The 18,488-nt window shown below is 37.7% G+C and overlaps 1 protein-coding gene across 1 annotated transcript in view; it reads right to left on the reverse strand.

Annotated features, from left to right (window-relative positions):
* SPAG16 (sperm associated antigen 16) overlaps window positions 1–18,488 on the reverse strand; it is a 560,091-nt gene that overhangs the window by 485,784 nt on the left and 55,819 nt on the right. The window contains exon 10 of the mRNA XM_036422106.2: window positions 4,166–4,293. Within this exon, the coding sequence (XP_036277999.1) occupies window positions 4,166–4,293 (128 nt within the window). The remainder of the gene's footprint in view (window positions 1–4,165; window positions 4,294–18,488) is intronic.

Genomic DNA, 18,488 nt, shown 5'->3' on the forward strand with positions numbered 1-18,488 from the left:
AAAAGACCTTTCCATAATTTTAGCTGTAAGTTAACCAAAAGCAAAACAAAACAAAAAACAAATCAGAACATCTAGAAGATAACAGCTGTTAAAAGACCCAAAAAGTCTAAACAAACTTAATTCAAAGCTGAAGATAGATACATACAAGGGCACTAAAGACAATATAAAATATATTAAAGATCTACTCTTCTATATAAATGATCTTCTTAGTCATGGAATAAAAAAAAAGATAAAGAGGTCATTAAATATATGTTTACACTTACTATAAATTCATGTGCCTCTTCCTTTTTAAAAGTTAATGATATAAATATTATCCTAATTAATGAAGGCTAACTGAATATGTTAATACTTTGATAAAAAAAAAACAAAAACTACCAAACCAGCAGATAGTAAATTACAAAATAAAAGTATCAATAATATCTTTATGTTTTAGAAAAGGTTTTAACTTATTTTGTCTATTACTGATAAGTGATGATTATTATTTTTATCTGCATGTAATTATTGTCCTCCTAAAGATAATTTTCTCATAGCTTCAAGAAACTACATTCTTTACCTCCCATAATTCAAAATTTAAATATTACACTTTGCTCATAGTTGCTTATTTGTTTGGGGGACATAAGCATCATAAAACTTATAATATGATTAAGCTTATTATAAATATGCCTTGTAGCCCTAGCTGGTTTCGCTCAGTGGATAGAGTGTTGGCCTGTGGACTACAGGGTCCCTGGTTTGATTCTGGTCAAGGGCGCATGCCAGGTTGTAGGGTTGATCCCCAGAGTGGGTATGCAGGAGGCAGCCAATTCTCTCTCATCATTGATGTTTCTATCTCTCTCACCTTCTCCCGTCCTGGCTGAATTCAATAAAAATATATTTAAATAAATAAATATGTATTGTAAAATACAAATTAAATTTTCTAAATTATATAAAAAGAATTAAATATTTAATTTTAAAACTTACATTTTAAAATATAACTATTGGTTTCTTGAAAACACATAATTCACAGCCCAAACAATAAGCTTTTACATTCACCTATGGTAAAAAATTACATTTGAATAATGTCCATTATTTTGGCATTAAATACTACTTAGCCACTTTTTTTTTTTTCGGTTGTCATTTCTGTGGAAGCGTATGGAATAATACTAGCACAAACTACATTATGGGCAGCTCACACAAGCACTGGGCAATGGAGGACACGAGAGCATGTGGCCAACACAAAGAGAGGTAGTCAGCAGCCAAAAATTAAATTATATTCTAAACAAGGGAGAGACATTATTGTACTTAAAGCAGGAAACATTTTAATCTGATTTACATTTTCAAACCATCCATTTGGCCATTGTGAAGTTAGTGAATTACTGTGGGGTATGGTGAAGGGAAATTAGTAGACTTGTAATTTAATATGAGAGATGACCAGAGAAATACAAAGGGGAGTGAAAAAAATGTGAATATTTTCTAGAGTAAGAGCCCGTCAGACCTCCTGGTAGATTTAATGGGAACTGTGGAGTGAAAGAATAAGAATTCATAATGACACCGAGGCTTTTAGTTCTAATAAACTCGTGTAAGTTCACACTTTCTTCTTGCCAAAATGAGGAAGATTAGAAGAGCTGGTTTGGGGGGAAGAAAAGGAGTGTTATTTCTGACCTAATAATTGAGAGAAGCCTAGTGGATGCTCAAGCTCGGAGCAATGCCAATGGCAGTGTTCCCACCACAGGGATGAGCATCCTTTGGAACCTGCTTAAAGCCTGAGGATGGAGGAGGCTTCCTGGGAGACTGTAGAGAGTGAATGAAGCTGTGAGCTGAGCCCAGGGCCATGTACCATCAGCCAGAAGCACGGCAGAGAGGATCAGCCTCTGAAGGCCCTGCTGGACGGCCTGGGAGTCAGCAGGGAGACAGGACCCTGCAAATAATGGGTCAGGAGAGGAAAGCAGGGGTGGCTGACCGCAGTTTTTGTGCTGACTGTGGCCGAAAGGTGAAGGAAATGAGATCTGACAGGCAAGTGGCCACGGTGGCAGGCACAGAAGTGGCCAATGACTGACAAGACCAGTTTCAGAGCCGAGTAAGAGTTTTGTCACTGCTAAACGCGTAATACCAGAGCCTTCTCTCCTAACGTGGCAGGTAACTTACTGCTTCGGTTGTAGTCGTGGTTATCAGAGCAACTGTATTTCCAAAGGCTAAAAATGGATTAATCTAAATTCCAGTTTTTCTTGCTGACCAAGAGTTATGTTTCTTTCTTTCTCTTCTCCACATTGTCCTTTAACATGAGCTTTTTTCCTTCACTTAATGGTTGGCTTGGCCAACCTTTCCCATTCTGTCTGTAAAACACACGAGCTGTGCTCACTGCTCAGCGCTCTCAGAGGACAGCCAACTAGACCAGCACAGGCTCCTCCCGCCAGCCAAGGTCCAGGACCACAAGGAGTCCAAGGAGTCTGTTCCCAAATCTCCTGTAAGCCACACATGCTTGAGATTGTGAGCAATGTAAGATTAGTCAAGGTGGTGAAATACGATTGCAATGAGGAAAATTGCTGTTAGTAAAAATTAAAGTTACGCCATGGAAAGGTAGGAAGATCATCTGCTGAGTGACTAAAGTTCCTGCTTCGGATTAAAGAACCCACAAAATCTAAACTGTAGATCAGGCATCACTAAACTGTAGATCAGGCAGAAATCTAAAATTTGCTGGGGGCGGCTGCCATCATCATCATCAGTTCTCACAGACGTAGAATTGGTGGGAAGTGAGTGTTTGTGCAAGAAATATGATGTGGAATTCGCACCAATATTTACTTAAAGAAAAGGCCATGGCCTTATGTCAAAAGACTGGCATGGGAATGCAAATACACTGATAAGTCAAAATAGCATACAGAGGTGTGAATGCATCCATCTTTCTGGTTTCCCTTACTAACAGAACTCTTTAATTCACTAACCTACTGGTTCTGACCCTGGCAGTTAAGGTCATGTCTGCCGTGCTCTGAAGTTCAGGTACCATGGACAATATCCTTGCTATATGGAAAAATCAAACAGCTAGTGTTTTGAAAGTAGATTACACATAGTCATCCAGAGCAGAGGAAACTTTGTAAATGAAAACAAAATACCACAGGTAAATGTGTGTAAGGTATTACAGTAGGTTTATATCCTATTCCGAGACACTAGTCCTCATTGAGCAATTAATAATGTTTGCCATGTGTTTTTGTACAAATCTCACATTTCTTGAAGATTGATGACATAAACTTGGAATTATATGAACAAATGCAAGAAAGTAATATTACTTACCTAAACCATAATCAAAATGATATATTCAAGATCATCTTCAAAAATTGATCACTGATATTTTAATGTGCCACAGAACTATATGATAGAATGTATATTTATAGATTCTCCACAGAAAGTTTTTTTCCTCAAAACTCTAATCATAAGATTTTTTTTCTAAATTTCAAAATTTTATATAAATATAAATATGCAGATTCATAAAATATTTTAATTATTGTTTTATTGAATTCAAAGAGAAAGGAAGAAGGAGAGAGAGAGATAGCAACATCAATGATGAGAGAGAATTATTGATCAGCTGCCTCCTGCACACCCCCTACCAACGATCTATCCTTAACCTGGGCATGAGCCCTTGACCTGATTCTAAACCAGAACCCTTAAGTCCACAGTCCGATGCTCTATTCACTGAGCCAAACCGGCTAGGGCATAAAATAACGTCATTTTAAATAAATGCAAAGTAATAAGTATTGTCTTTAAATCAATGTGATTATGGCCCACAAAACTATAGTCTTTAAAAATAAATAAAACAAAAGATTTGTTAATGATAAAAAAATATAGAGAGACAAACTTTTAAGTAAAATTAACAAATCAATTACAAGTTGCTGAGATCCTATCTTTATAGTAAATCCCACAAACTTCTCTACGAACAGCTTGTGCTTCAGTTCAAGCCAGAACAGCAACCTCTACAACACATACCCATAGCAGAGCACTTAAGTTGGTACCACCACCAAACGACTAATCCAGAAAGTCTTAAGATTTTTGCAACAGCAGATTCTTTCATTATTATGATACGTATTCTGGAAATGGGCTTTACAGCAAACGGCTTCAACCATAACTGGCTGTAAGAGCACCACAATCGAAACAGGACAATAAAGTCTCAAAGGCATTAATAAAACATCGAGAATCCTACCAGCTCACTGGAAGATCATGAAGTCTAAATATGGTACTCAGCAGGTAGTCGAATTTGGCTGGAGAATCATTCCCTCTAGGTAAACACCGGCTTATATATGGTTGCATATCTGTGGGAAATTCTGAATCCTAGAGAAAAAATAAAGCAAGAGTTAAGTGTAAAATAGCCATATCACAGAACACATTAATACTGACTTATTTAATATTAAATGACAACATAAACATTACTAATATATTCCCTCAGGATTTACCTTCAAGTCCTTCATTTCCTCTTTTAGCTTTGAGAAATTGTGCAAAAAACAGAGAGATAAATTTTTAAAGACACATCTATTTGCATAAGTCTAAACTGAATGCTACATTGTAAAAATTATTTTAAAACATCCCTGTATTGAATTCCAAGAAGCACAATATAGTGTTGTCTTATATTATCCAATCATCCTTTTTCAAGAAGCTTCAGTTACCAATAGTAATGTGAGCAAAATCTGCAATTATTCTTATATTCTATTTATACTCTATAAGTGGTAAACTAAAAACAATTTCATTGAGTAACAAAATAATACCATTTGCTAATTGACAAATTATGATTTTCTTCTTTTAAATCTGAGGACATAGGGTCAACTTAAAGGCACTTACTGGAGGTAAAATTATTTTAAGTCTGTCACAATTATTTTAAGTCTCTCATTCATTAGAATCCATGTGTGGTATGTACAGGTCGACTCCCTCTCCATAAAGCAAACTCTAACTGGAGATCAAAGATAATTTCTCCTCAGTGCTAAGAAGGCACACTATAAAAAGGCACTTAATTAACACTTAATGAAGGATAAGTTAATTGCACATCTCTACAGGAAGAGAAAATAATCCTCTTATATTTAAGGCTTTAAAACTGCCTTTAGAGAGGGAGGCATATCATTCCTTTGTGCATTTATTTATTGAAAAAACATTTAAAAGTGGTACTTTATTGAACATTACTCTAGGCATTGGGGATCCATCGATGAACCAAGCAGATAAAAACACTTGCCCTCATAGAGATTGCATTAGATCCTTCAATATATGCTCAGAGCTAGAAAAGTTTATAAGTATTTTTCCTATTAACATATAATACACTAGAGGCCCAGTGCATGAAAATTCATTCACTGGAGGTGGGGTCCCTCAGCTCAACCTGCCCCTCTCTCACAGACCAGAAGCCCTCAGGGGCGGGAGGTGACCAGGTGATCAGGGGAAGGCGATGCCCCATCACACCTCTGCTGCTGCCACTGCCAGCAGCACAAGCCTCGGGCAGCCCTGGGGAGGGGTGGGGACTGAGGGAGGGGGCCTCTAGAGGCAGGCCTGCCGAGCAGCTGGGCCCGGGGCCCAGCCTTGTTGTGTTCCTGCCACCCTGAGGGGGTTGAGGGAGCTGAGCACTATCTAGTTTATTATCTTGTGGCTGTGGGCACTGCCACCTTTGAGGGTGTGGCAGTCAATTAGCATATCCCCTTCTAATTGGCTGTGGGCACCACCATCTTTGTGGGTGTGGCAGTTAATTAGCATATTCACTCTTTATTGGCTCTGGGTGCTGCCATCTTTTGTGATGGCAGGACGGTCAATTAGCAAATTCCCTCTTTATTAGATAGAGTATTCATATAGAAATTTCATGCATTTCATAACACTACACAAAAGAAAATTAAAAGCAACCTTGTTCTTGGCACCCAGATGTAATTACTAATACACTTTGGTTTAATAATTTATCTGCCTCTTTTGTAAATTTTTAAAGAATTGAGATCATACTCTATGATCCACCCTCCAGTTTTCATTTTGCATTGTATCACTGCATTTTCACATTATTACTCTATTTGTATATTAGTATGAGAATAGTATAGACAAAATAATAAATAAAAAAATCATATCCTTAAGATAAGAATTCTATAGAAAATTTGTTGCTAGTTCATATATAAAACTGTATTCATTTATGTTTCTTAAATTAACTAATTAGGTTAAACTATTTTTGTATTTCTTGTCTTTTGTACTTCATTTTTCTGAATTGCATATGCCTTGTGCCCATTTTTCTATGTTGTGATGATGCTTCATTTAATAATGTAGCTTGGGTTGTAAATGGAAGTAGGCTACATAATTATGTTGGAAAATATAGAAAGGAGGATCAGAATCCAGTCTTATATAATTTTTGACTCCATGGAAATATCCAGAAGCATAAACTTACTATCTATAGCAATTTCTACAAGCACTATTAAACTAATCATTATATAAAACTGATACAATTATACATTTAATAAAGTCTAATCAACTAGTTTTAATAAAACCTAATAACTACAACCTATTTAACGTCAGAGATAAAAATATAGAAAAATATAATGATAACTCAACAATTTAAAAGATTATTTACAAGATCAGCAAAGGCCTACTAACAGTAATCCTATCTAAACACAGATGTACTTACAAAAGCAAAGCATAAGACCTCTTATATAATCACCCAGCCTATATACTGAGACATTCCAGGAGACAGAGCCAAGGAAGCAGGCAGGATCAGTGAGATCAATATGTTACAAATAGCCAAAATCGGTTTGGCTCAATGGATAGAGCGTCGGCCTGCGGACTGAAAGATCCCGGGTTCGATTCTGGTCAAGGGCATGTACCAGTAGGGGGTGTGCAAGAATCAGCTGATCAATGATTCTCTCTCATTGATGTTTCTGACTATCTCTCTATCCCTCTCTCTTCCTCTCTGTAAAAAATCAATAAAAATATATTTTAAAAAATGTTACAAATAAAGAAGGAAATGCATAGTAAATAGAGGAAGAAAAATAAATGGTTAACAATTCTTTCAAACTACATAATCATTATCATTTTTGTGTTTTTTTTGTATTGACAAGGCACAATTGGAGCACAAAGCTAAGCTCTCAATTAATATGCTGTGATAGGTCAGTGTTTTACAACTCTGACCAATTAAGTAATACAATTAAGAGGCACTGACATTTATTTTTAGAAAAAGAGAGAAAATCTGAACAGTGGCCACCATTGGATCTAATAAATTATCTGACCAAAGGGAAGAGAATTACTTTTTATATTATACCTCCCCTTACCTCTTAATAGTTTGCCAAACACATGCATTATTTTACTTAAGTTTTCAAATAAAGTAATGTATGTAAGGAAATTAGCCCTGTACGTATTAAATGCTGGCCATTTGCACCTAGTGTATTTAAACCATGGCTTAACTATACACATTACAGGTAAAGGCCTAGATTGAAATGACAATCTCCGGTAGGTGTCCCAGAGATTATTGTGACCTCTGCTACATTCCTTAGTCTTCCTTGCCTTTAAACTGAGCTGTAAAGGGATTCGGTTCTAAAAGGAGGATAAGAGTAGAAATGATGTAAGCCACTTCCAGTCCCAACTTTAAACATCCCAACTCTGCTCACCCTTGCTATTCCTCCACCTCAGTGACTGTAAAGACCTGTGTCCTGACGGCCCAGCTACCGAGTGGCTGCCCACATTCCTGAGCCACTGCATCGGGGAGAGCCGCACAGAGGAGTCACGCCACCTCCAGGTGAAGAAGGAACTTTTGCAAAAGCACTTGGGATCTGGGGGGTTTATTCTTGCAGCGGCTATAATGCTGATTATACTGACCCATACGGTTGTAAATATAATGATCAATCGATGGTCTTTTATATTACTTTTCAAAAGTACAGGGCTAAAAGATGCATGTTTGAAGATAGACACTAAATTAAATAACTACATTAAGACAAATTTTAATGTGCTTGCTCTCTTCTGGTCTTAAGTCCCCCTGTGAAGAGGAAATTACCAGAAATAGAGGAGTTTTGTCCTGACTCCTGTGCCCTCATTATTTCACTCATCGCTTCGGGTGGTCCATTGCCTGCTGATGAACTTCATGCATCACTGCCTGGGAATGACTGGCAGCTGACATTATCAGCAAGACTTGATTGAGCTAACTGATATTCACAGTCTAAGTATGAAAATGAGTGAGTCAGGGCAAGTCTTCCTTCCTTACTTATGTATTTGTTCCATTTCTTGACCTTTACACTTGTTTGCATTACTGGGACCTTCGTTGCTTTGAGAAGAATTGCACTTGAAAAATGCTGTTTTCACATGTATTTAAAAATTTTGATGTAATACGCCTAAAGTAGCTATTCTTTAAACTTTCTACTTTTATATGATTATATCAAGCAAAGTAGTTTTAATGCATTCTAAAGCTATCACTGAGTCATTCTTTGACCGATTTCAAAGTAGGCTTAAGCATAAAGACTAACAAAATAAAATGTATACTCAATACACTATCACTTGGAAATCCTCTAGTTCATTATATATTCAAAGTGTATTTCTAGACTAACTTGTTTACTTGTTCCATTAACCAATAGAGCAGACATAAAAAAAATGTGCTTGACTTAAAAACAGGGACTGAAGAGTAGGCTTATAAGTTCTCTTAGTAGATTGTTAATATAAGTCTTTGTCTCCTGTGCAAACCCATGTTGCTGGCTTCCGTGTGGTGTAAGTCTACATTTTTAAAAAATACATTTGTGTTGATTTCAGAGAGGAAGAGAGAGGGAGAGAGGGACAGAGTTGAAAAAGAATGAATAATTAATCGGCTGTCTCCTGCATTCCCTACACTGGGGATCAAGCCCACAACCATGGCATCCTGACCAGGAATTGAACCATAACCTCCTGGTTCATAGATCAACACTCAACTACTGAGCCACACCAGCCAGGCTAAGTCTAGATTTTTGATGACTGAAGTCTCCAGAAGTCTCAATATGAATTCTTCAGTAAGAGCTGTAAAAACTAGTAAATCTATTTGAGAAGAAAAGGTAGACTATTGCATCTTATCTTACTCTCAAATTAATTACAGATGGGTTAGAGTTCCATTTTTTTAAAAATAATATCATAAAAGATCTAGAAAGCAAATATAAGTCAATATTTATATGACCTTGAAATATTGAAGCCATTTCTAAGTAAATTATTAAATATTTTTTAAGCTTACAAAATGGAATAAAAGCAAAAACTGCCCAGAAAATGTTCATGTTAAAGTAATAATATAATTTGCATATAAAGATATTTTTAAAATAAATCATAAAAATTAATTCTGTAGGAGAAAAGACACTGAGATTATGGATCTACAAGTAACTCATAAAAGAGTCAGTAAATACATAAAAAAAAGACATTACTAATAATTAAAGAATAAAAATTAAAATAACAAGACATGTTATTCTTTTGAAAATTGATAACTATATTTTTAAATGATGAAATTGTTGAGAGGCACTGATACAGGTACTCTCGCACACTGCAACCAGTAATATAAAATGATCTAAAATTATGATAAATAAATTTGGGTATATGTACCAAACATATTTAAAAATGACTAAATACCTTCTACCTGTAAGTTTATTTCTAAAAATGTGTTCTAAAAAATATTCAGGTTAATTTACCTGGAGGCTTATATATCTATGAACCATTATTCATTATTTATTAGTAGAGGCCCAATGCCCAATTTATTAGTGGGGGGTCCCCTCAACCCTCCTGCAATCTGGGACACTGACTCCTAACTGCTTACCTGCCTGCCCGTCTCATTGTCCCTAACCACTTGCCTGCCTAACTGATTGCCCCTAACTACCTCTGTCCAGTCTAATTAGGATAGTAAAGTACTTCAAACACCTAAATTCCAATAAAAATGATTAATTGAATTATAGAACAACATGCATCCAGGGGATGAGACACTATTTAGTTATGACTTATATTCACACAAAAATACATAGTAAAGTATCCATATAACATAATGTATATATGGTCTATCTATGCTATATCTCTATCTACACCTATGCCTATATTTATTATACCTAATAAAAGAGTAATATGCAAATTGACCATCACTCCAAGACATAAGATGGCTGCCCCCATCTATACACAAGATGGCCACCACAAGATGGCCTGCAGTGGAGGGCAGTTTTGAATAGTTAGGGGTGACAAGGCCTACAGGGCAGAGCAGCTGAGGGGGACCAGGCCTGCAGGGGAGAGAAGTTGGGGGGGGAGAAACCAGGCCTGCAAGGGAGGGCAGTTGGAGGGGGACCAAGCCTACAGTAGAGGGCATCCTGCAGGGGAGGATAGTGGGGGGGGGGGGGGTGGCACAAGGCCTGCAGTGGAGGGCAGTTGTGGGTGATCAGGCCAGCAGGGAGGGCAATTATGGGTGACTGGATCAGCAAAGGAGGACAGTTGGGAGAGACCAGGCCAGCAGGGGTGGGCAGTTGCAGGGGACCAGGCCAGCAGAGGGCAAGTTAGTGCAGGGCCAGGCCAGCAGGGAAGGGCAGTTAGAGGTGACTGGGCTAGCAAGGGAGGTCAGTTGTGGGCAACCAGGTCTGCAGGGGAGGACAGTTAAGGACAATCAAGCCAGCCAGGGAGCAGTTAGGTGTTGATCAGGCTGGCAAGGGGGTGGTTAGGGGGTGATCAGGCTGGCAGGCAGAAGCAGTTATGGGCAAACAGGCAGAGGCAGGTGAGCTATTGGAAGCCAGCAGTCCTGGATTGTGAGAGGGATGTCCGACCGCCCATTTAGGCCCGATCCTGGTGTGATCATGCCTAAAACGGGAGGTTGGAAATCCCTCAAGGGGTCCCAGATTGAAGAGGGTGCAGGCTGGGCTGAGGGACACCCCTCCCCCCCATGCACAAATTTCATGTACCGGATCTCTAGTATCTATATATATCCATATATATCCTCAGCCCAGCCTGCACCCTCTCCAATCTGGGACCCCTTGAGGGATTTCCAACCTCCCTTTTAGGCATGATCACACCAGGATCAGGCCTAAATGGGGGGCCAGACATCGCTCTCACAATCCAGGAAGAAAGTGCCATAATACTAACAGTAATTAATGCTGTATGCTTTTTAGATTATTTTGTATTCATTTCTGCATTTTCAAGCACAGCTGGTTGCATAGCCTTCAGTTTCCCTGGAAGTCATCCTCTGGTGGCTCCCATAATGCCCAGGGGCCTAAATGCTAATCAAAATCCAAGCAGGGTTCAAGGAGGTCATGGGGTAACTCTCAGACAGTATCCAGTTATTGCTTATGCATAGCTATTAACATATAGCTGCTTATTTTCCCAATGGTTTTAAAACAGGTCAGTTCACTAGCAGGAGAAAATGGTTATAACATCTTTTAAAATTCTATTTGACACAAAAATGTAAGCAATTAATTGAAACATAACAAAAGACAACGAATTGGACATTTGCCAGTAAAAAACAATCTAAGTTCATAAAATAAGGCAATTCTCCACTAGCAGCTTATTTGAAAATGAATGTTTTCTAAGCCTTTATTAAGTATACTCAGCAGAACATAAACTAAAATTAATAGGTATAGAAATTTCAATGATATTTGGATTATAGCTCTCTCATAGTGATTTTTCACTTAAAATAAATAACTGTGTGAATTCTTATGAAGTAGAGACCAAGAATAAGCCTTATAAAGACTTTCTGACCAGCTAGAAATTGCTTACTTGATGACTTGTCTTGCTGCACTCCTTGACTAATATATTCTCTAGTTGGCGGGCTTCCAAAATTAAGAAAAGCATGCATTTTTGTAATTGAAATTGCAACACATAGCTCAGCTATCTTATCTTGAGTTTAATACTGTTAAATTAATCAGCGTAATTTAATAAAAATTAAGTCATCCAATTTTATATTTAGATAGTTGATTATGAAATATTGCAAATATCTAAAAAGTATCAATTATATATTAGATGTAAAATAGTGCTATCTAAATCATAACTTTTGTTAACACTATTATAATCACATAAAAGTGTTGCAACCTCAAACATATTCAGGGAGAGGGTGAATGAAATGCAGAGACAGGTAGCAGAAAGCACATGAAGGTTTAAAAACTGCACCATAATGATGAAACCAAAGCCCACTTCTGTCAGTGTCAGCTACTGGAGCAGCACCACACAATGCTTTATGCAAGAGTCAATAATGGAGCAGCTTTTGTATCCAGAGGCCTTGTTTTCAACCGATTTACTAAATCAGCAATTTCTACTTTTATATATTTTGAGTTATGGCTTTATTCAGGAAGTGTCAAGGATTTTCTGATTAGTTTTGTGGTTAGAAAGTATGAATAATTATTGGTGTTTTTTTGCTTTTTTTTTTGTTAATCCTCACCCAAGGATATTTTGCTCTTGATTTTTAGAGAGAGTGCAAGGGATGGGGAGAGACAGAGAAAGAAAAACATTGATGTGAAAGACACATCAATTGGTTGTGTCCCACATGTGCCCCTGACAGAGGCCAGGGATTGAGACCGCAACTGAGATGCATGCCCTTGGCTGGGAATCAAACCCATGAGCCTTCAGTCTGTGGGCCTATACTCTAACCACTGAGTAAAATGGGCAGGGGCCAAAATATGAATAATCATTGATATCTCTCCTCACTGGTTTTATCTGCTTCCATTCCTCAATGACAATGCAAAACTGTGTTGTAGCAAGAATAACATTTGCATCAGTGCCTAAGGTGACATATATAATACTTCTGCCCTGGCATCTGTCAGCTTTATGTGTCCAAAGAGAAATGCAAGCCTATGCCTACAGTGGTGCCATCTTAGCTAACAAGTTTCACTATCCATGGCATTCATGAGCATGATCTGCTCGTGGCACAGTTGCACTCCACAATAAAATAACTAACTTCTTCTGTGAGCTACTCAAGTTATAATGCATGCTATTAACATCTTCTGTAATATTTCTCTTCTTTTTGCTAATACATGCATCAATGATCTTTCATACTTTTGAGTTTTAAAGAAGAATGCAATTGTGACTATTTAGAGCAGGGACAGACATTCAAAAGTGAGGTATCAGAAAGATAATTGAAACAAGTTAATTAGGTGGGCATTGAAATATATAACTTTAATATTTATAATATATACGTAGATAAAATGTATACTTCATAGATACATAGAAATAAGCTTATCTCCTATTTTTAGTAAACATGTAACTTTTTTGCTCCTTCTTAATACCATACTCTCCCTTTTGGTAAAGATGTTAACATAATAGATGATGAACTTTTCTCTTAACTATACCATAAGAAAAATAAAAGCAAAAATATAAAGATTAATTCCAATGCATATGCCTCAGTACTGTGAAGGCAACTAGGGTGGTGATAACTGCAGAGGCTGAGGAATCCATCTGCATCTTGCTTAAATTGCAGTTGACACTAAATTCTAATCAATGGAAAGAATATAGGGTGAATGTAAAAGAAGCGTGTGTGTGTGTGTGTGTGTGTGTGTGTGTGTGGCCCTCAGACCAGCCTGCACCCTCTCCAATGTGGGATCCTTCTCACAACCAAGGACTGCTGGCTTCTAACCAATCGCCTGCCTGCCTGATTGCCCCTAAACACCTCTGCCTGCCAACCTGATCACCCCCTAACCATTCTCCTGCCAGCCTGATTGATGCCTAACTGCTCCCATGCCTGCCCAAATGCCCCTAACCGTCCTCCCCTGCAGGCTTGGTCCCCCCAACTGCCCTCCCCTAGGCCTAGTTTCCCCCAATTGCCTTCCCCTGTGAGCTCAGTCACTCCTAACTGCCCTCCCTTGCCAGCCTGGTTGCCTTTAACTGCCCTTCCTTGCAGGCCTGGTCACCCCAAACTTCCCTCCCCTACAGGCCTGGTTGTCCCCAACTACCTTTCCCTGCAGACCTGGTCCCTGCCACTGCCCTCCCCTGTAGACCTTGTCTCCCCAACTATTCTCCCCTGCTGGCCTGGTTCCACCCAACTGCACTCCCTTGCAGGCCTGGTCACCCCTAAATGCTCTCTACTGCAGGACTGGTTGCCCCCAATTGCCCTTCCCTACAGACCTGGTCCCACCCCAACTGCCCTCCCTTGCAGGCTTGGATCGCCCCAACTGCCCTCCCCTGCTGGCTGGATTGCCCACAACTGTCCTCCCCTGCTGGCTACCTTGTGGTGGCAATCTTGAGTCCACAAGGGGGTGGCTATCTTTGACCACATGGGAATGGTCATCTTGTATGTTGGAGTGATGGTCAATTTGCATATTGCCTCTTTATTATATAGGATGTGTCATTCTTCTATGTAATACCATCAAATGACTAACGACTATCCACATGTAAAGTTCAAACTCCTATGATATAAGGCCATCCATGGAATGGCCCCAGGCTTTCTCTCTGACTTTATCTTCCACTGAATCCTAATGTAAACAATGTCACATTATGTCTTTTGTTGAGCCACCATTATTAATGAGAACTATATGTATTACAGAATATCAGAATTGTCCATGCATAGTCCTCACACTCCAGTATGAGCTAGTAGAAGACAAGTACAGCATATTACTCACTTTTGTCTCTCTAGTATAGCATCTTATACATAATAGACACTCTATAAATGCCTCGTTAGTAAACAAATGGTTTCCCAAATGTCGCTGTGTTGTCCATATCTTATTCATGGAACAGAGTCAACATATTCATCTGAGGCAGAAATGGTATAAAAATAACTATAACTTATACTGTTGTGCATGGACTTACCTAGCAATTTCATTTCCCTAATTCAACCATGAGGAGGTAAATCCTACATAAGACTGGCAGGAAGTGCTGCTCAATTTTGCACTATGGAATGATAATGAGTGTTAAAGATTTAGTGACTCTAAAAATGCATCTACTGATTTACAATGACTAATAGTAACATTATGCAAATATGATTTCCTAACCCATTATACATGTATATTTTAGTAAAGCCTTTTAAAGATTGATTCAATTTCTATCTTTTAACTTTTAGTTACATAAATATATGCCAAATTTACTATGTGTTCATAACAAAACCAAAGATTATGCAACAATAATTCGAGATAATCTCTGCTTCAGTGATTTCAAACATTGGTCTTCTGCTCAAAATGAACTTAATCAATCACAAAGTTTGCTTAATCGCAGTTTGAGTGTCCCTACAACATCAGTGGGCACATACGGGGAGGAAAGCACATTTATCGACAGCCAGATAATTTTCAGTTGAGTAAGACAACTTGGAAAGAGCAGGGTTCCTGATATGGATGGATCATGACACAATAATTCTAGCAATATAGATCAATTAATCTCAAGCTTTAGGGAATCACAGTCTTGTGGATAGAAAATGGCATTTGAAAAAGAAAGATGCAAATAATGTGCATTAATCTAAAAAAAGAATGTGGACTTTGGGAAAATCCAAGCCTGATAATGCAGGTATTTTTAGAGGCACACCAGTGAATGTGAATGCAAGTGAAAACAAACAGCAGAGGGCATGAGGAGGTAAGGCTGGAAAGGTGAGTGGCAGAAGACCACAGAGAAGGAAGACCAGACAAAACAATTGGGCTTTTAAAACAAAGGAGGCACTGAAGTTTCTGGGCAAAAATGTGATTTAGAATATACATTTCAATAAAAGCATACTATCTTAAATTATTCAATGGTGGTGCATCCTACAGATACATAAGAATTTAGGCTTACACATATTTCTCCTCAAAGCAGAAGAGACTTCAGTACGGATGAATGAGATTATGTGAAACAGCCCTCCAGCTGAAAACAACTGGAAAATGTGGTCAAATATATCTTTTTAAACTGTGTTTGAAAGCATCAAAGAAATTAACAATATGGTGGATAATAATAGAGTCAAGGTCCAAGAGCAGAGGGCCACACAGGGAAGTAAGCCTGACTTGGAGTTCATTTTCTTCTGAAGCTTAGGCAGCTGTCAGACAATTCTGGAAGGGACGGCTACAAAACGGAAATAAGAAAGACTGGAGTTAGAGCTCAGGGCCCAGCCAAAGGGTGAGTTCTGGTACACATGCCAGGCTGGGACTGAGAATCTGGGAAATATGCGTGAAATAGAAAGACTGTATTTTCCAAAGCTAAAGTTAGAATCATCTAAATCGTGAATGGGAATAAAGTGATATGCAGCTGATAGTTGATAGTACTGAAAGTACAGCTGCCTGCAGAATGTCAGCATAAACCCCCTTTGGAAGAAGATATTATCACTCTTGGACCTCAAATTAGATTTCTAATTTTTAAAAGAAACATTAGTACTCAAAAACAAAGATAAAACAAATAAACACAAACAAGTATATGAAATTCAAGGCATCACCAAAACCTAAGTGAAATGATGAACATTAGAAACTTACCCAGAGGGAATGGAGATGATGGAAAAAAAATCAGTCACAGTGGACTGGAAGACTGATCCAAAATAAACAACCTGGCTGACATAGGAAGAGTATATATATATATATATATATATATATATATATATATATATATATATATATAGTCCCTGATATGGACTTATTATGAAACAATAATTAGGCTTGTTCTAGAATGCAGACCAATTAATCTCAAGTTCTAGGGAATCACAGTCGTGTGTGTGTGTGTGTGTGTGTGTGTGTGTGTGATATAAGGTAATAAAAGGGGGAAATACCTAGAAAATCATAAATTGGAGTCCTCCTTAGGAATAGAGAAAAAGCGGCGAAGGAACAGTGTTTGAGGAGACATTAATCACAAATGGTACTAATAAATGTAGACATATAAAGAAATATAAAGATACTATTCTAAGGAGAAAAGAAACAAGGGTCTAGGTTCTCTAAGGTACAGAATCACAAAGAACCTGGGATGTTTTCCTTGCAGGCCTGGATCCCCCCAACTGCCCTCCCCTGCTGGCTGGTCAAATATGTCTTTTTAAACTGTATTTGAAAGCATCAAAGAAATTAACAATATGGTGGATAATAATAGAGTCAAGGTCCAAGAGCAGAGGGCCACACAGGGAAGTAAGCCTGACTTGGAGTTCATTTTCTTCTGAAGCTTAGGCAGCTGTAGATAGATAAATGATAGATAGATAGATGATAGATAGATGTATAGATAGATAGATAGATAGATAGATAGATAGATAGATAGATTTTATATAGCATCAGAAGTCTACAGCACTCCACATTTTTCTAAATGTCCAATATTTATATTGCTTGGCATACAGGTCAGAAATAAATGTGATTGCTTTCAGAAGAAAGTGATGATCTTAGTGTCATCTCCCTCCCTACCCACACTGACTGCTTCCACCAGCCACAGACATTCCTCCTCATGCTCCCAATTTTGAGAAACCAAAGTCTACTAGACTAAAACTCAGGACTTATGACTCTATGTACTTTCAGCTACATCTGACTGTGACTTTGAGAATGACTGAGTCCTCAGACATCTAAGTTCATTAGCACATAGGAATTATAAGGTACAAAGGATATAGGGAATAAAAGGCATGCCTGCCTTCGATGAAAAGGGGAGAGGGTAACTCAGTGAAAGATCAGCTGGTTAAAAAAGACCAAGGTAAAATTACTTGTCCCGGATTACACAGCGAGTAAGAATTACTAGGATTATAAAGAGAGCCTAGATACACATCTAAAAGACTGCTGGCTATGGCCCTCAATACACTGGGTGACCTTGTTATTTGGCAGAACATATTAAAATAGATAATTTGATGCAGTCAAGTGAGTTTAGATTTGTTTTCTGTCCTGAACAATTGGTGCAATGAGATGTAATTGAGCTCCATGTGAATGAAATATGACCAAATAACTAAATGAAATAATCGTTATTCTTCAATACATTTTATCCCATTGCTTTTCTATGTCAGCATTTGGTTATTTGTTTGATTTAACTACATAATAAGAGACAAGGCATTTTATTCTCCATTCAGTACTATTTCCCTCAAAATCACTATGTAGAAAATAAGATGCACTATTTCTTAGGCAAATTTTATGTTCAGCAAAGGAAATTAAATTTGCACTGTATACTTTAATGATAGCCATTTGCTAGAGCAATCTTTCCTAAACAATCATTATAAAGCAGATAGGATGTTCAGTTTTAACATCTAGAGTTGAGATACCATGAAATACATTCATATAATTTAACACAGCAATTATTTCTGGAGAGTACCAAAACTGTCCTTGCTTCCATTGCTTTGGAGACACAAATCAATCAAGAATCATTTGAAATTCAGTCTTTAACTCCATATATATTAGAAAAAAATGGCTATTCATTCAAGAAGCATAGTCTCAAAAGAAAGATCGCAATCAGTGTGGCCTTTTACAGTAGGATGCTTATATGTCAGTTCTAACTTAACTTTCTTTTTTAATTAATTTTCTTGGGGCAACTCTGATAATAAATTCATACAGTTTCCAGTGTGCATTTCTACGATACATGATCTGTATGTTGCACTATGTGCCCACCACCCAAAGTCAAATCATCTTCCATCATACTTTTGTCTGCGTGTGTTTTTGTTTTTCTTCTTTATTCATTTGTTCCTTTAGTTGTATATCCCAAATATGAATGAAATCATATGGTTAGAATTATAA

The sequence above is a fragment of the Pipistrellus kuhlii genome, unplaced genomic scaffold (assembly GCF_014108245.1).
Source record: "Pipistrellus kuhlii isolate mPipKuh1 unplaced genomic scaffold, mPipKuh1.p scaffold_m20_p_7, whole genome shotgun sequence".
Taxonomy (NCBI): Eukaryota; Metazoa; Chordata; class Mammalia; order Chiroptera; family Vespertilionidae; genus Pipistrellus; species Pipistrellus kuhlii.